Consider the following 17889-nt stretch of genomic DNA (forward strand, 5'->3'; position numbering starts at 1 on the left):
TGTGCCACAGGTCTGATTCCGGCTGGATTTTGCTGCCAGTGTAAAATCAGTCTGAACACACAGATCTGTGACGGATCCGATCTGGTCTCTTGCAAATGCAGTGTGAACGGTCGGGTCAAAACATCAGATTTGAGAAACTAGAGCGGTGCCCATGGGGCCTCTACGGTGGAAGGGCCTCTACAGTGGAGGGGCCTCTACAGTGGTGGGGCCTCTATGGTGGTGCCCATGGGGCCTCTACGGTGGTGCCCATGGGGCCTCTACGGTGGAAGGGCCTCTACAGTGGAGGGGCCTCTACAGTGGTGGGGCCTCTACGGTGGTGCCCATGCGGCCTCTACAGTGGTGACCGTGGGGCCTCTACAGTGGTGACCGTGGGGCCTCTACAGTGGTGACCGTGGGGCCTCTACAGTGGTGACCGTGGGGCCTCTACAGTGGTGACCGTGGGGCCTCTACGGTGGTGACCGTGGGGCCTCTACGGTGGTGACCGTGGGGCCTCTACAGTGGTGACCGTGGGGCCTCTACGGTGGTGCCCGTTGGGCCTCCACAGCGGTGCCCGTTGGGCACTGTCCTACATGGAACAATGCAAGTTGGAAATGACTTCCCCACCTAGATATTATGTCTGTGTCCCTTTTATGCCCATATATGGAGTTATTTGTCAGGCATGCCCAAATATGGAGTCGATGCCGACGTCAGAATGATGTCAGAACAGGCTAGCTCTATGTTAATCAGACCAGTGTGTGTCCAGTGGAAACCTCGTATTAATCTGATCTCAGGTCAGAATGGGGTTAATCAGACCTAGTGTGTGTCCAGTGGAAACCTCGTATTAATCTGATCTCAGGTCAGAATGGGGTTAATCAGACCCAGTGTGTGTCCAGTGGAAACCTGGTATGAATCTGATCTCAGGTCTCACCCCCATTTGTTTTGGGGGGTTCCCCAAATTATATTTATGGAAATTAAGAGTTTACATAGTATCTGGTGGTGCATGCATAAACATTCCGTAATGATTTGATCTGGTTTCAGTCTTAATTTATGATATATTTTCTCCTTATTATATTATTAAGGTTATTTTTGCAGTCAGTTTGTATTGGTGGTGAACCCCAGCTCAGTTGCCTTGTGGTTAGAGTGTCCGCCCTGAGACTGGGAGGTCGGGGGTTCGATACCCGGCCGGGTCATACCAAAGACTGTAAAATGGGACCCAGTGCCTCCCTGCTTGACACTCAGCATCAAGGGTTGGATTGGGGGTATAAGTCCCTGCGACATACTAGCGTCATGTCCAGGGGGTGTACTTGTACATCAAGCTGCCTCACGCTACAGAAACAGGAGATAGGCTCCTGGTCTAATGGCTGTGTGTTGACCGTGTCTGACCGAAGTCAAAGTCATTGTTCAAAGTCAGTCTTTTTTCAAATTTTCCTCTTTTTTTTGAAAAGCAGGGAATCATATAGCTTCAAATTGACATATTGGTTGTTCAGTTTGACTCACACGTTTTGGAGATATGGCTTATAGAGTAATGTCTTGCAGAGAAACAGGCTTGAAAGGTTCACTTCTGTGGACTCTAACATTACACCTATAGCTATGCATGTTTAAGCATTTATTTCATATTTACAGTACATTTCAGCTCTTGAGATTTATTTCAGACATGCTCTAGTACAGCATGTGAAGAGTCTGGCACTACACCATCTGTCCCAGCAACGTTTGGTTATGTTTTAAGCAGCCAAGGCCTAAAGTTAGGTTTGTTTTTTATTTATTTTTATTTTTTATATATATATATATATATATATATATATTTTTTTTTTTTTACTTTTTTTTTAATCTGACGTGCACGTGATGTGAACATGCATGCGCCCACTTTTATTTACTCTTTCATTTGTCCCTTATCTCTGGCACCTGCACAGCACTTTCTGTCCAACAGGTGGCATTTTGGATTTTTAAAAATGTTCATTATTTTGTGACCTTGTTGGCAGTGAGCACACTGTTGGTCGTCATGGCTACCAGTTCCCACCTGATGTCGTGTGGGAGTTCAGACTGATCCAGACCGTACTGAATAACTGTTAGCTTGGATAACGTCTTCAGGCTTGGACTCAAGTCTAAGATGAAAGTGTCTCTGCATTCGTAACCTCCAAAGAGGATGAAGCGTTCTCCCACAATGCAACAGCACATAGCAGATATTGGACCCGGGCCTTTCCCTTTGGGCTCAACCTTCTTCCAGGAGAAGGTCTCTGGACTGAATTTCCACAGATCATTGAAGACTTGAAAGCCGTTCGTGCCACCAAATATGTACAGCTCTCCATTGTAGGTAATGGCTGAATGAGCCCAGCGTCGTTCTGGAAGAAGATGTGCAGAAGGTGTGCTCATCCAGAGGTCGGTCTCTGTGTCAAACACTCTGATGGTGTTGTGGCACCGACCTCCCATATAGTCCCCAAATACAAACATCTTTGTCCCAATGATGGTAGCAGAGTGATACCATAAAGCAGGAGGTGGAGTTCCTCTGGTGTTAATTAAAGACCAGACCATTGTGCTGGTGTCCAACTTGTACATGTCATTAGTGACTCCAGTCAGATGGTTGTGTCCTCCATGGATAAACATGACCTTCCCCAACACACAGGCTGAGTGGTACCTCCTCGCCTCTGGAACAGCTCCAGAAACCCTGCTGGGTTTCAACCACATGTGGGCGTCCACATCAAATGCATAAAGCACATTGGAGTACTCCCCTCCCCACCGGCCTCCCCAGATGTAGACTGTATCTTCTATCAGCACAGCTGTGTGGCCGTAGAGCATGGATGGAACCTCAAGGTGACCGTCTCCTCTTCCATGACTCACTGGAGGTAACTTCTTCCAGCATAAAGACATTGTGTTGAAGACATGGACCTCAATCCCTCCCCGGCCTCCAAAGGAATACAGTTTGTTCCTCACTGCTACAGCAGCATGACATGATAGCTCTGGACCTCCTGTTTTGGAAACGGTCCAAGAAAACATGGCCTTGTCTGTCTGTCTGTCTGTCTGTCTGTCTGTCTGTCCTTCAGCCTGTCTGTATCAGCTTATATATTCTGGTGTGACATCACACACAACACAAACTGTTGCAAGCAACGTCATAACGACGCCAATTAGTGCAGCCACTCCTGGTCTGCTCCTTTTGACGGAACACTGTTCATTCACACTTACTGGAAATTGTTGATACTAGCCCTTACCCGTTGTGAGATATTTGCCCCCGGGGGGTACTGCGCCCTAATTCACTAATAAATTCATTATTAATCATGAATGTGTCAAATCGAAAAAAAGGGCTCCTTTAAGACCTCCATATTCATATGGTCAATGCCTGTGTGAAAAGTGGGAGTGATTAGTGCAAGCAATGATTAGAACGCAGTGTTTCTGACATTCAGACATTCATTCATTCAGACATTGATTGAATTATAGTATGATGATGATGATGATATGAAGCCCCATTTACAGTTTACAGTTTAAGTCCAAACACAAACAAGTCACATGGAATCAGATCTTTATACAAATGTGACTCGAACCACATGATTCAAATCTGTTTTCAGGAGATCCGTCTCAGTCTGAACGCAGTAACCTGATCTAAATTGGATTCAATGTGTTTAGACTAATTTAAACAAATCAGATTCCAATCTGGATGTGCCACAGGTCTGATTCCGGCTGGATTTTGCTGCCAGTGTAAAATCAGTCTGAACACACAGATCTGTGACAGATCCGATCTGGTCTCTTGCAAATGCAGTGTGAACGGTCGGGTCAAAACATCAGATTTGAGAAACTAGAGCGGTGCCCATGGGGCCTCTACGGTGGTGCCCATGGGGCCTCTACAGAGGTGCCCATGGGACCTCTACGGTGGTGGGGCCTCTACAGTGGTGCCCATGGGGTCTCTACGGTGGTGCCCATGGGGCCTCTACGGTGGTGCCCGTTGGGCCTCTACAGCGGTGCCCGTTGGGCCTCTACAGTGGTGCCCGTTGGGCCTCTACAGCGGTGCCCGTTGGGCCTCTACAGTGGTGCCCGTTGGGCCTCTACAGTGGTGCCCGTTGGGCACTGTCCTACATGGAACAATGCAAGTTGGAAATGACTTCCCCACCTAGATATTATGTCTGTGTCCCTATTATGCCCATATATGGAGTTATTTGTCAGGCATGCCCAAATATGGAGTCGATGCCGACGTCAGAATGATGTCAGAACAGGCCAGCTCTATGTTAATCAGACCCAGTGTGTGTCCAGTGGAAACCTCGTATGAATCTGATCTCAGGTCAGAATGGGGTTAATCAGACCTAGTGTGTGTCCAGTGGAAACCTGGTATGAATCTGATCTCAGGTCTCACCCCCATTTGTTTTGGGGGTTCCCCAAATTATATTTATGGAAATTAAGAGTTTACATAGTATCTGGTGGTGCATGCATAAACAATTTACAATTTACAATTTACAATTTAGGCATTTAGCAGACGCTCTTAATCCAGAGCGACTTACATTAAGCAAGAACAAAAAAGCATGGGAATACATCACATAAAGACATTTATCATGAAACATGCGTAAGCTAAGAAAGTAACAGTGGAATATCTATAATGAAACTATACATATAAGCTATACATCTATACTACTATGCTACACATATGTACTATGACGTGCTATGACTACATACAATGCACTTATGCTGTCTACATAACATGCTATAAGTCTGTATCAAATGCTATCTAAGTCTACAGAATTGCTATCTAAGGGGGTGGGGTAAGTGCTATGGGCCATGATGGAGTCTGAAAAGGTGGGTTTTCAGACTACGGCGGAAGATTGGGAGTGATGCTGCAGTTCTGACTGCAATGGGAAGTGCATTCCACAGTTTTGGAGCCAGAAGGGAGAAGAGTTTGGGACGTGTGGAGCGTTGTCCCGGCGTTTTTAGTGAGGGTACTTCCAGCTTCCCTGCGTTGGCTGATCTGAGTGAGCGGGAGGGTTTGTAGGGTTCGATCATACTTGCAAGATATGGGGGAGCCATACCTTTGGTTGCTTTGAATGCCAGCATCAGAGTTTTGTATTCTGTGCGGGCAGCGACCGGGAGCCAGTGGAGGGAGCGGAGCAGGGGGGAGACATGTGAGAATTTTGGCTGGTTGAAGACCAAGCGAGCTGCAGCATTTTGGATCAGCTGGAGAGGCTTAAGTGCACATGCTGGTAGGCCAGTAAGGAGGGAGTTACAATAGTCAAGTTTTGACAAGACTGTTGTCTGGATTAGGAGCTGGGCTGATTCCTGGGTGAGGAACGGTCTAATTCGTCGTATGTTATAGAGTGTGAACCTACAGGATCGAGTGACAGCTGTGATGTGAGTTTTGAACGAGAGCTGACTGTCCAGGACAACACCAAGATTCCTGGCTGTTGGGACAGACGTTACCAGGGCGTTGTCTATGGAGATAGTTAGCTCCCGCATAGGGCAGGACTTAGCTGGGAAGAAGAGAAGCTCAGTCTTGTCTGGGTTCAGACAAAACATTCCGTAATGATTTGATCTGGTTTCAGTCTTAATTTATGATATATTTTCTCCTATTATATTTATATATTATATTATTAAGGTTATTTTTGCAGTCAGTTTGTATTGGTGGTGAACCCCAGCTCAGTGGCCTTGTGGTTAGAGTGTCTGCCCTGAGACTGGGAGGTCGGGGGTTCGATCCCCGGCCGGGTCATATACCAAAGACTGTAAAAATGGGACCCAGTGCCTCCCTGCTTGACACTCAGCATCAAGGGTTGGATTGGGGGTATAAGTCCCTGCGACATACTAGCGTCATGTCCAGGGGGTGTCCTTGTACATCAAGCTGCCTCACGCTACAGAAACAGGAGATAGCCTCCTGGTCTAATGGCTGTGTGTTGACCGTGTCTGACCGAAGTCAAAGTCATTTTTCAAAGTCAGTCTTTTTTCAAATGTCCTCTTTTTTTTTTAAAGCAGGGAATCATATAGCTTCAAATTGACATATTGGTTGTTCAGTTTGACTCACACGTTTTGGAGATATGGCTTATAGAGTAAATGTCTTGCAGAGAAACAGGCTTGAAAGGTTCACTTCTGTGGTCTCTGACATTACACCTATAGCTATGCATGTTTAAGCATTTATTTCATATTTACAGTACATGACGATTTCAGCTCTTGACATTTATTTCAGACATGCTTTAGTATGTGAAGAGTCTGGCACTACACCATCTGTCCCAGCAACGTTTGGTTATGTTTTAAGCAGCCAAGGCCTAAAGTTAGGTTTGTTTTTTAATTTTTATAATTTTTGATATATATATATATTTTTTTGTTTGTTTTTTAAATGTATTTCTAATCTGACGTGCACGTGATGTGAACATGCATGCGCCCACTTGTATTTACTCTTTCATTTGTCCCTTATCTCTGGCACCTGCACTGCACTTTCTGTCCAACAGGTGGCATTTTGGATTTAAAAAGATGTATCCGCTGTTGTTCATTCTTTTGTGACCTTGTTGGCAGTGAGCACGCTGTTGGTCGTCATGGCCGCCAGTTCCCACCTGATGTCATGTGGGAGTTCGGACTGATCCAGACCGTACTGGATAACTGTTAGCTTGGATAACGTCTTCAGGCTTGGACTCAGGTCTAAGATGAAAGTGTCTCTGCATTCGTAACCTCCAAAGAGGATGATGCGTTCTCCCACAATGCAACAGCACATAGCAGATATTGGACCCGGGCCTTTCCCTTTGGGCTCAACCTTCTTCCAGGAGAAGGTCTCTGGACTGAATTTCCACAGATCATTGAAGACTTGAAAGCCGTTCGTGCCACCAAATATGTACAGCTCTCCATTGTAGGTAAAGGCTGAATGAGCCCAGCGTCCTTCTGGAAGAAGAGGTGCAGAAGGTGTGCTCATCCAGAGGTCGGTCTCTGTGTCAAACACTCTGATGGTGTTGTGGTACCGACCCCCCATAAAGCCCCCAAATACAAACATCTTTGTCCCAATGATGGTAGCAGAGTGACACCATGAAGCAGGAGGTGGAGTTCCTCTGGTGATAATTAAAGTCCAGATCATTGTGCTGGTGTCCAACTTGTACATGTCATTAGTGACTCCAGTCAGCTTGGTTTCTCCTCCATGGATAAACATGACCTTCCCCAACACACAGGCTGAGTGGTACCTCCTCGCCTCTGGAACAGCTCCAGAAACCCTGCTGGGTTTCAACCACATGTGGGCGTCCACATCAAATGCATAAAGCTCATTGTAGTACTCCCCTCCACATTGGCCTCCCCAGATGTAGACTGTATCTTCTATCAGCACAGCTGTGTGGCCGTAGAGCATGGATGGAACCTCAAGGTGACCGTCTCCTCTTCCAGGACTCACTGGAGGTAACTTCTTCCAGCATAAAGACATTGTGTTGAAGACATGGACCTCAATCCCTCCCCAGCTTCCAAAGGAATACAGTTTGTTCCTCACTGCTACAGCAGCAAGATAGGCTCCACATGATAGCTCTGGTACTCCTGTTTTGGAATCGGTCCAAGAAAACATCGCCTTGTCTGTGTGTCTGTGTGTCTGTCTGTCCTTCAGCCTGTCTGTATCAGCTTATATATTCTGGTGTGACATCACACACAACACAAACTGTTGCAAGCAACGTCATAACGACGCCAATTAGTGCAGCCACTCCTGGTCTGCTCCTTTTGACGGAATACTGTTCATTCACACTTACTGGAAATTGTTGATACTAGCCCTTACCCGTTGTGAGATATTTGCCCCCGGGGGGTACTGCGCCCTAATTCACTAATTAATTCATTATTAATCATTAATGTGTCAAATCGAAAAATAGGGCTCCGTTAAGACCTCCATATTCATATGGTCAATGCCTGTGTGAAAAGTGGGAGTGATTGGTGCAAGCAATGATTAGAACGCAGTGTTTCTGACATTCAGACATTCATTCATTCAGACATTGATTGAATTATAGTATGATGATGATGATGATATGAAGCCCCATTTACAGTTTACAGTTTAAGTCCAAACACAAACAAGTCACATGGAATCAGATCTTTATACAAATGTGACTCGAACCACATGATTCAAATCTGTTTTCAGGAGATCCCGTCTCAGTCTGAACGCAGTAACCTGATCTAAATTGGATTCAATCTGTTTAGACTAATTTAAACAAATCAGATTCCAATCTGGATGTGCCACAGGTCTGATTCCGGCTGGATTTTGCTGCCAGTGTAAAATCAGTCTGAACACACAGATCTGTGACAGATCCGATCTGGTCTCTTGCAAATGCAGTGTGAACGGTCGGGTCAAAAGATCAGATTTGAGAAACTAGAGCGGTGCCCATGGGGCCTCTACGGTGGTGCCCATGGGGCCTCTACAGAGGTGCCCATGGGACCTCTACGGTGGTGGGGCCTCTACAGTGGAGGGGCCTCTACAGTGGAGGGGCCTCTACGGTGGAGGGGCCTCTACAGTGGAGGGGCCTCTACAGTGGAGGGGCCTCTACAGTGGGGCCTCTACAGTGGGGCCTCTACAGTGGAGGGGCCTCTACAGTGGAGGGGCCTCTACAGTGGAGGGGCCTCTACAGTGGTTGGGCCTCTACAGTGGTGCCCGTGGGGCCTCTACAGTGGTGCCCGTTGGGCCTCTACAGTGGTGACTGTGGGGCCTCTACAGTGGTGCCCATGGGGCCTCTACAGTGGTGCACGTGGGGCCTCTACAGTGGAGGGGCCTCTACAGTGGTGCCCATGGGGCCTCTACAGCGGTGCCCGTTGGGCCTCTACAGTGGTGCCCGTTGGGCCTCTACAGTGGTGCCCGTTGGGCACTGTCCTACATGGAACAATGCAAGTTGGAAATGACTTCCCCACCTAGATATTATGTCTGTGTCCCTTTTATGCCCATATATGGAGTTATTTGTCAGGCATGCCCAAATATGGAGTCGATGCCGACGTCAGAATGATGTCAGAACAGGCTAGCTCTATGTTAATCAGACCTAGTGTGTGTCCAGTGGAAACCTGGTATGAATCTGATCTCAGGTCAGAATGGGTTAATCAGACCCAGTGTGTGTCCAGTGGAAACCTGGTATGAATCTGATCTCAGGTCAGAATGGGTTAATCAGACCCAGTGTGTGTCCAGTGGAAACCTGGTATGAATCTGATCTCAGGTCAGAATGGGTTAATCAGACCTAGTGTGTGTCCAGTGGAAACCTCGTATTAATCTGATCTCAGGTCAGAATGGGTTAATCAGACCCAGTGTGTGTCCAGTGGAAACCTGGTATGAATCTGATCTCAGGTCAGAATGGGTTAATCAGACCTAGTGTGTGTCCAGTGGAAACCTCGTATGAATCTGATCTCAGGTCAGAATGGGGTTAATCAGACCTAGTGTGTGTCCAGTGGAAACCTGGTATGAATCTGATCTCAGGTCTCACCCCCATTTGTTTTGGGGGTTCCCCAAATTATATTTATGGAAATTAAGAGTTTACATAGTATCTGGTGGTGCATGCATAAACAATTTACAATTTACAATTTACAATTTAGGCATTTAGCAGACGCTCTTAATCCAGAGCGACTTACATTAAGCAAGAACAAAAAAGCATGGGAATACATCACATAAAGACATTTATCATGAAACATGCGTAAGCTAAGAAAGTAACAGTGGAATATCTATAATGAAACTATACATATAAGCTATACATCTATACTACTATGCTACACATATGTACTATGACGTGCTATGACTACATACAATGCACTTATGCTGTCTACATAACATGCTATAAGTCTGTATCAAATGCTATCTAAGTCTACAGAATTGCTATCTAAGGGGGTGGGGTAAGTGCTATGGGCCATGATGGAGTCTGAAAAGGTGGGTTTTCAGACTACGGCGGAAGATTGGGAGTGATGCTGCAGTTCTGACTGCAATGGGAAGTGCATTCCACAGTTTTGGAGCCAGAAGGGAGAAGAGTTTGGGACGTGTGGAGCGTTGTCCCGGCGTTTTTAGTGAGGGTACTTCCAGCTTCCCTGCGTTGGCTGATCTGAGTGAGCGGGAGGGTTTGTAGGGTTCGATCATACTTGCAAGATATGGGGGAGCCATACCTTTGGTTGCTTTGAATGCCAGCATCAGAGTTTTGTATTCTGTGCGGGCAGCGACCGGGAGCCAGTGGAGGGAGCGGAGCAGGGGGGAGACATGTGAGAATTTTGGCTGGTTGAAGACCAAGCGAGCTGCAGCATTTTGGATCAGCTGGAGAGGCTTAAGTGCACATGCTGGTAGGCCAGTAAGGAGGGAGTTACAATAGTCAAGTTTTGACAAGACTGTTGTCTGGATTAGGAGCTGGGCTGATTCCTGGGTGAGGAACGGTCTAATTCGTCGTATGTTATAGAGTGTGAACCTACAGGATCGAGTGACAGCTGTGATGTGAGTTTTGAACGAGAGCTGACTGTCCAGGACAACACCAAGATTCCTGGCTGTTGGGACAGACGTTACCAGGGCGTTGTCTATGGAGATAGTTAGCTCCCGCATAGGGCAGGACTTAGCTGGGAAGAAGAGAAGCTCAGTCTTGTCTGGGTTCAGACAAAACATTCCGTAATGATTTGATCTGGTTTCAGTCTTAATTTATGATATATTTTCTCCTTATTATATTATTAAGGTTATTTTTGCAGTCAGTTTGTATTGGTGGTGAACCCCAGCTCAGTGGCCTTGTGGTTAGAGTGTCTGCCCTGAGACTGGGAGGTCGGGGGTTCGATCCCCGGCCGGGTCATATACCAAAGACTGTAAAAATGGGACCCAGTGCCTCCCTGCTTGACACTCAGCATCAAGGGTTGGATTGGGGGTATAAGTCCCTGCGACATACTAGCGTCATGTCCAGGGGGTGTCCTTGTACATCAAGCTGCCTCACGCTACAGAAACAGGAGATAGCCTCCTGGTCTAATGGCTGTGTGTTGACCTTGTCTGACCGAAGTCAAAGTCATTTTTCAAAGTCAGTCTTTTTTCAAATGTCCTATTTTTTTAAAAAAGCAGGGAATCATATAGCTTCAAATTGACATATTGGTTGTTCAGTTTGACTCACACGTTTTGGAGATATGGCTTATAGAGTAAATGTCTTGCAGAGAAACAGGCTTGAAAGGTTCACTTCTGTGGTCTCTGACATTACACCTATAGCTATGCATGTTTAAGCATTTATTTCATATTTACAGTACATGACGATTTCAGCTCTTGACATTTATTTCAGACATGCTTTAGTATGTGAAGAGTCTGGCACTACACCATCTGTCCCAGCAACGTTTGGTTATGTTTTAAGCAGCCAAGGCCTAAAGTTAGGTTTGTTTTTTAATTTTTATAATTTTTGATATATATATATTTTTTTTTTGTTTGTTTTTTAAATGTATTTCTAATCTGACGTGCACGTGATGTGAACATGCATGCGCCCACTTGTATTTACTCTTTCATTTGTCCCTTATCTCTGGCACCTGCACTGCACTTTCTGTCCAACAGGTGGCATTTTGGATTTAAAAAGATGTATCCGCTGTTGTTCATTCTTTTGTGACCTTGTTGGCAGTGAGCACGCTGTTGGTCGTCATGGCCGCCAGTTCCCACCTGATGTCATGTGGGAGTTCGGACTGATCCAGACCGTACTGGATAACTGTTAGCTTGGATAACGTCTTCAGGCTTGGACTCAGGTCTAAGATGAAAGTGTCTCTGCATTCGTAACCTCCAAAGAGGATGATGCGTTCTCCCACAATGCAACAGCACATAGCAGATATTGGACCCGGGCCTTTCCCTTTGGGCTCAACCTTCTTCCAGGAGAAGGTCTCTGGACTGAATTTCCACAGATCATTGAAGACTTGAAAGCCGTTCGTGCCACCAAATATGTACAGCTCTCCATTGTAGGTAATGGCTGAATGAGCCCAGCGTCCTTCTGGAAGAAGAGGTGCAGAAGGTGTGCTCATCCAGAGGTCGGTCTCTGTGTCAAACACTCTGATGGTGTTGTTGTACTGACCCCCCCAGCCCCCAAATACAAACATCTTTGTCCCAATGATGGTAGCAGAGTGATACCATAAAGCAGGAGGTGGAGTTCCTCTGGTGTTAATTAAAGACCAGACCATTGTGCTGGTGTCCAACTTGTACATGTCATTAGTGACTCCAGTCAGCTTGGTGTTTCCTCCATGGATAAACATGACCTTCCCCAACACACAGGCTGAGTGGTAACTCCTCGCCTCTGGAACAGCTCCAGAAACCCTGCTGGGTTTCAACCACATGTGGGCGTCCACATCAAATGCATAAAGCTCATTGTAGTACTCCCCTACCCAGTATCCTCCCCAGATGTAGACTGTATCTTTAACCAACACAGCTGTGTGGCCGCAGCGCCTGGATGGAACCTCAAGGTGACCGTCTCCTCTTCCAGGACTCACTGGAGGTAACTTCTTCCAGCATAAAGACATTGTGTTGAAGACATGGACCTCAATCCCTCCCCAGCTTCCAAAGGAATACAGTTTGTTCCTCACTGCTACAGCAGCAAGATAGGCTCCACATGATAGCTCTGGTACTCCTGTTTTGGAATCGGTCCAAGAAAACATCGCCTTGTCTGTGTGTCTGTGTGTCTGTCTGTCCTTCAGCCTGTCTGTATCAGCTTATATATTCTGGTGTGACATCACACACAACACAAACTGTTGCAAGCAACGTCATAACGACGCCAATTAGTGCAGCCACTCCTGGTCTGCTCCTTTTGACGGAATACTGTTCATTCACACTTACTGGAAATTGTTGATACTAGCCCTTACCCGTTGTGAGATATTTGCCCCCGGGGGGTACTGCGCCCTAATTCACTAATTAATTCATTATTAATCATTAATGTGTCAAATCGAAAAATAGGGCTCCGTTAAGACCTCCATATTCATATGGTCAATGCCTGTGTGAAAAGTGGGAGTGATTGGTGCAAGCAATGATTAGAACGCAGTGTTTCTGACATTCAGACATTCATTCATTCAGACATTGATTGAATTATAGTATGATGATGATGATGATATGAAGCCCCATTTACAGTTTACAGTTTAAGTCTCTACGGTGGTGCCCATGGGGCCTCTACAGTGGAGGGGCCTCTACAGTGGTGGGGCCTCTACAGTGGAGGGGCCTCTACAGTGGAGGGGCCTCTACAGTGGAGGGGCCTCTACAGTGGAGGGGCCTCTACAGTGGTGCCCATGGGGCCTCTACAGTGGTGACCGTGGGGCCTCTACAGTGGTGACCGTGGGGCCTCTACGGTGGTGCCCGTTGGGCCTCTACAGTGGAGGGGCCTCTACAGTGGAGGGGCCTCTACAGTGGAGGGGCCTCTACAGTGGAGGGGCCTCTACGGTGGAGGGGCCTCTACGGTGGTGCCCGTTGGGCCTCTACAGCGGTGCCCGTTGGGCCTCTACAGTGGTGCCCATGGGGCCTCTACAGTGGTGCCCGTTGGGCCTCTACAGTGGTGCCCGTGGGGCCTCTACAGTGGTGCCCGTTGGGCCTCCACAGCGGTGCCCGTTGGGCACTGTCCTACATGGAACAATGCAAGTTGGAAATGACTTCCCCACCTAGATATTATGTCTGTGTCCCTATTATGCCCATATATGGAGTTATTTGTCAGGCATGCCCAAATATGGAGTCGATGCCGACGTCAGAATGATGTCAGAACAGGCCAGCTCTATGTATGGACCCTGGGCAGGGGCCCTCTATGTATGGACCCTGGGCAGGGGCCCTCTATGTATGGACCCTGGGCAGGGGCCCTCTATGTATGGACCCTGGGCAGGGGCCCTCTGTCCAGCTCTATGTATGGACCCTGGGCAGGGGCCCTCTGTCCAGCTCTATGTATGGACCCTGGGCAGGGGCCCTCTATGTATGGACCCTGGGCAGGGGCCCTCTGTCCAGCTCTATGTATGGACCCTGGGCAGGGGCCCTCTGTCCAGCTCTATGTATGGACCCTGGGCAGGGGCCCTCTATGTATGGACCCTGGGCAGGGGCCCTCTGTCCAGCTCTATGTATGGACCCTGGGCAGGGGCCCTCTATGTATGGACCCTGGGCAGGGGCCCTCTATGTATGGACCCTGGGCAGGGGCCCTCTGTCCAGCTCTATGTATGGACCCTGGGCAGGGGCCCTCTGTCCAGAGGGACCCTGGGCAGGGGCCCTCTGTCCAGAGGCACCCTGGGCAGGGGCCCTCTGTCCAGAGGGACCCTGGGCAGGGGCCCTCTATGTATGGACCCTGGGCAGGGGCCCTCTGTCCAGTGGGACCCTGGGCAGGGGCCCTCTGTCCAGAGGGACCCTGGGCAGGGGCCCTCTGTCCAGAGGGACCTTGGGCAGGGGCCCTCTGTCCAGAGCCTCTATGTATGGACCCTGGCCAGAGGGCCCTCAGGGGCCCTCAGGGGGCCCTCAGGGGCCCTCTGGCCAGAGAACAGGCCAGCTCTATGTATGGACCCTGGGCAGGGGCCCTCTATGTATGTACCCTGGGGTACAGGTGCAGGGGCCCTCTGTCCAGAGGGACCCTGGGCAGGTGCCCTCAGGCTCCCTCTGTCCAGAGCCCGGGCAGAGGCGTTTTAGTGGCGGTTCTGGACAACCGTTGGTCCGACCGACTCCACCATTATGCTGGCACTGGCTCCTGAGTGGCGCCATCTGGTGGTGGCATGTAATCGGGTAACTGGAGGGTTATGCTGCATTCCCACGGGCAGATGCAAAGATGCAGTCTACCATCCAATACACTGTGTAGCCTTGCATCTTTGTATCTTTTTGCATGTGCCCGTGTGAACGCGGCATTAGAGGCCATGCAGTCTGGGGCTCCTTTCCCTCTCCCCTGTGTCTAATAGAGCCCATGCAGTCTGGGGCTCCTTCCCCTGTGTCTAATAGAGCCCATGCAGTCTGGGGCTCCTTCCCCTCTCCCCTGTGTCTAATAGAGCCCATGCAGTCTGGGGCTCCTTCCCCTCTCCCCTGTGTCTAATAGAGCCCATGCAGCCTGGGGATCCTTCCCCTCTCCCCTGTGTCTAATAGAGCCCATGCAGTCTGGGGCTCCTTCCCCTCTCCCCTGTGTCTAATAGAGCCCATGCAGCCCGGGGCTCCTTCCCCTCTCCCCTGCGTCTAATGCAGCCTCCGTATAATAGCAGAGATCCTTAACAGAGAGAGTTAACTGGGGCAGGTGGCTGTGCTGCTGCTGCTGCTTTCTGGTGTGACACATCAGAAAAGGAGGCCACTCTCTGTGTGTGTGTGTGTGTGTGTGTGTGTGTGTGTGTGTGTGTGTGTGTGTGTGTGTGTGTGTGTGTGTGTGTGTGTGTGTGTGTGTGTGTGTGTGTGTGTGTGTGTGTGTGTGTGTGTGTGTGTGTGGAAGATCTGTCCCACAGTGACAGCGTATAGTAGAAGGCAACGCCTTGATCTGATCTAAATAGATACCGTGTGAGCGGTCACATGTGTGCGGTAGTGCGTGCGCTCTGTTTATTACTACACATGTCTCCTCAAGTATACAGTAGAATTTGAAGACACTTTTCCTGGTCCTCACAAGAGAAATGTATGTTTTTTTTTTAAGTGGTTTAAAAACCAGATTTTTTGAGTTTTAGGATAATAGGATTAAGACTATAGGATTGTTTGATCAAACTGTTACAGAGCCTCTGCTGCCCCCACAGGCCTGTGGGTGTCTTCCAACGTTACAGAGCCTCTGCTGCCCCTACCGTACAGTACAGTACAGTACAGTACAGTACAGTACAGTACAGTACAGTACAGTACAGTACAGTATACTATTCCCGCTAGGTTGCCACATTTACGACATCCAAGCAACTTGGTATATAGAGACATTGCTTTTAGACGGAAATAAAAACAAGCCCAAACAAACAAACAATAGGGCCACTCAGCCAGGTTGCCAACTTTTTGCACTTTCCAAGCAACTGGATATATGAAAACATCATGGTTGCCATGTTTGCTTTTCCAAGTAAAAAAACAAAACTAAAAACTGTATCGACTATCGCCTTTCCGCTAGAACAGGGGGTAAGGAAGGGGTTGACACTATGGCAGGTAAATATAATGTTGCAGGGCATGATGTGGAGTTTGCTTTGGAGTTGCCCCAAACTGCAAAGTGCACATTTGAGTGAGGAGTCTGCTATAAACACAACACCAGATCCATTTGAGTGAGGAGTCTGCTATAAACACAACACCAGATCCATTTGAGTGAGGAGTCTGCTATAAACACAACACCAGATCCATTTGAGTGAGGAGTCTGCTATAAACACAACACCAGATCCCAACAACTGGTATCGGAATTCGCTATATCGGTATATATGGGTAAATGGAGATATCGGCAATCGATCAAATGTGTGTAATGTCTTCTATAATTGGCTGATAGCTGTCAAACGTGGCGAAGGTGCTGTTGTACTGTCCTGTACTGTACTGTATTGTAATGTACCCCTTATGAAGGGTGTTTGGGGTAATTGTATTGTCCAAGATTTGCTGGCTGTACATTTTCTACAGGACCTTGTGAATGTCTGTGTCCTTGTGTTTTGTATCGCTTATGTGGACAATACTAAAGTGTGTGAGTGTGTGTGTGTGTGTGTGTGTGTGTGTGTGTGTGTGTGTGTGTGTGTGTGTGTGTGTGTGTGTGTGTGTGTGTGTGTGTGTGTGTGTGTGTGTGTGTGTGTGTGTGTGTGTGTGAGAGTGTGTGTGTGTGTGAGTGAGTGAGTGCGCGTGCGGCTACAAATTTAAACTACTTGTGTTCATATTTGGAAGCCTCAGTAATGTCCATAAATCAGTGGTGAGGGGCCTGCAGAATGCAGGCATGCCCCAATAAGCCGAGAGCTATAAGGCATCGGCAAAATTCTGTTCAGTGTCTGCAATAATAATAATCGGCTAGTCTCCATATATGGAGTGCTCTGTATCCTGAAGCACTTGTTGTAGAGTTTGCAAGTTTGCGCATGCACTATTGTTTTGTGTTCAAGAATTTATTTTTGGGCGAGAACCCCTTTTGGTGTTAGCATTATGTCATGCTTTAGCTATTGAAAAATAACAGATCTACAAGCTCATAGCTACGAGCTTGTAGGTCTGTTATTTTTGAAAAATGGCTGACGACTGACGTCAGAATGGGTTAAATGTGAATGCCGTAGTCTGAAAACCCACCTTTTCAGACTCCATCATTGCCCATAGCACTTACCCTACCCCCTTAGATAGCATTTCTGTAGACTTAGATAGCATTTGATACAGATTTATAGCATGTTATGTAGACGGCACTATAATTGCATTGTATGTAGTCATAGCACGTCATAGTACATATGTATAGCAGAGTAGTATAGATGTATAGTTTATATGTATAGTTTTCATTATATAGATATTCCACTGTTACTTTCTTAGCTTACTTAGTTTCTCGATAAATGTTTTTATGTGATGTATTCCCATGCTTTTCTGTTCTTGCTTAAAGGTAGAGTAAGTGATTTCACTTAATTCAAATATCACTTCTTTTTTTGTTTTGTTGTGATAATCCTCTCTACTAATAGAGTGTGCTGACCATATAAGGAGTTCCTCCCTGTCCCCAGTTAACCCCTGGGGGGGGTCAAAAAACCTTAGGTTTCGTTTTTGACTCTCTATCCTGATTGGACGAAGGCTTAGGTCCCACAGCCAAAAACGAAACCTAAGGTTTTTTGAGTGAAATCACTTACTCTACCTTTTAATGTAAATCGCTCTGGATTAAGAGCGTCTGCTAAATGCCTAAATTGCAAATGAAGATGTTGTGTGTGTGTGTGTGCGTGTGTGTGTGTGTGTGTGTGTGTGTGTGTGTGCGTGCGTGCGTGCGTGCGTGCGTGTGTGTGCGCGTGGTGTACAGGTCTGCTGGGCGTCCAGAGGTTCCGGGGTTCCAGTAGGAACTACAGTACGCTGCTGTTGGAGGAGGACAGCGGTCTGCTGTACGTGGGGGGGAGGGGGGCGCTGTATGCCCTGGACGCCGCCAACATCTCCTCGCCCGCCAACTTCACCGTGAG

General features: G+C 47.7%; 1 protein-coding gene across 1 annotated transcript in view; it reads left to right on the forward strand.

Moving 5' to 3' along the window:
- sema4gb (sema domain, immunoglobulin domain (Ig), transmembrane domain (TM) and short cytoplasmic domain, (semaphorin) 4Gb) overlaps window positions 1–17889 on the forward strand; it is a gene marked incomplete at both ends in the record, with an annotated part of 88519 nt that overhangs the window by 17790 nt on the left and 52840 nt on the right. Inside the window, 1 exon segment of the mRNA XM_080789290.1 lies at window positions 17736–17884. Coding sequence (XP_080645416.1) covers window positions 17736–17884 — 149 coding nt within the window.

Source organism: Protomyctophum bolini (assembly GCF_963924005.1).
Source record: "Protomyctophum bolini genome assembly, chromosome: 18".
Lineage (NCBI taxonomy): Eukaryota > Metazoa > Chordata > Actinopteri > Myctophiformes > Myctophidae > Protomyctophum > Protomyctophum bolini.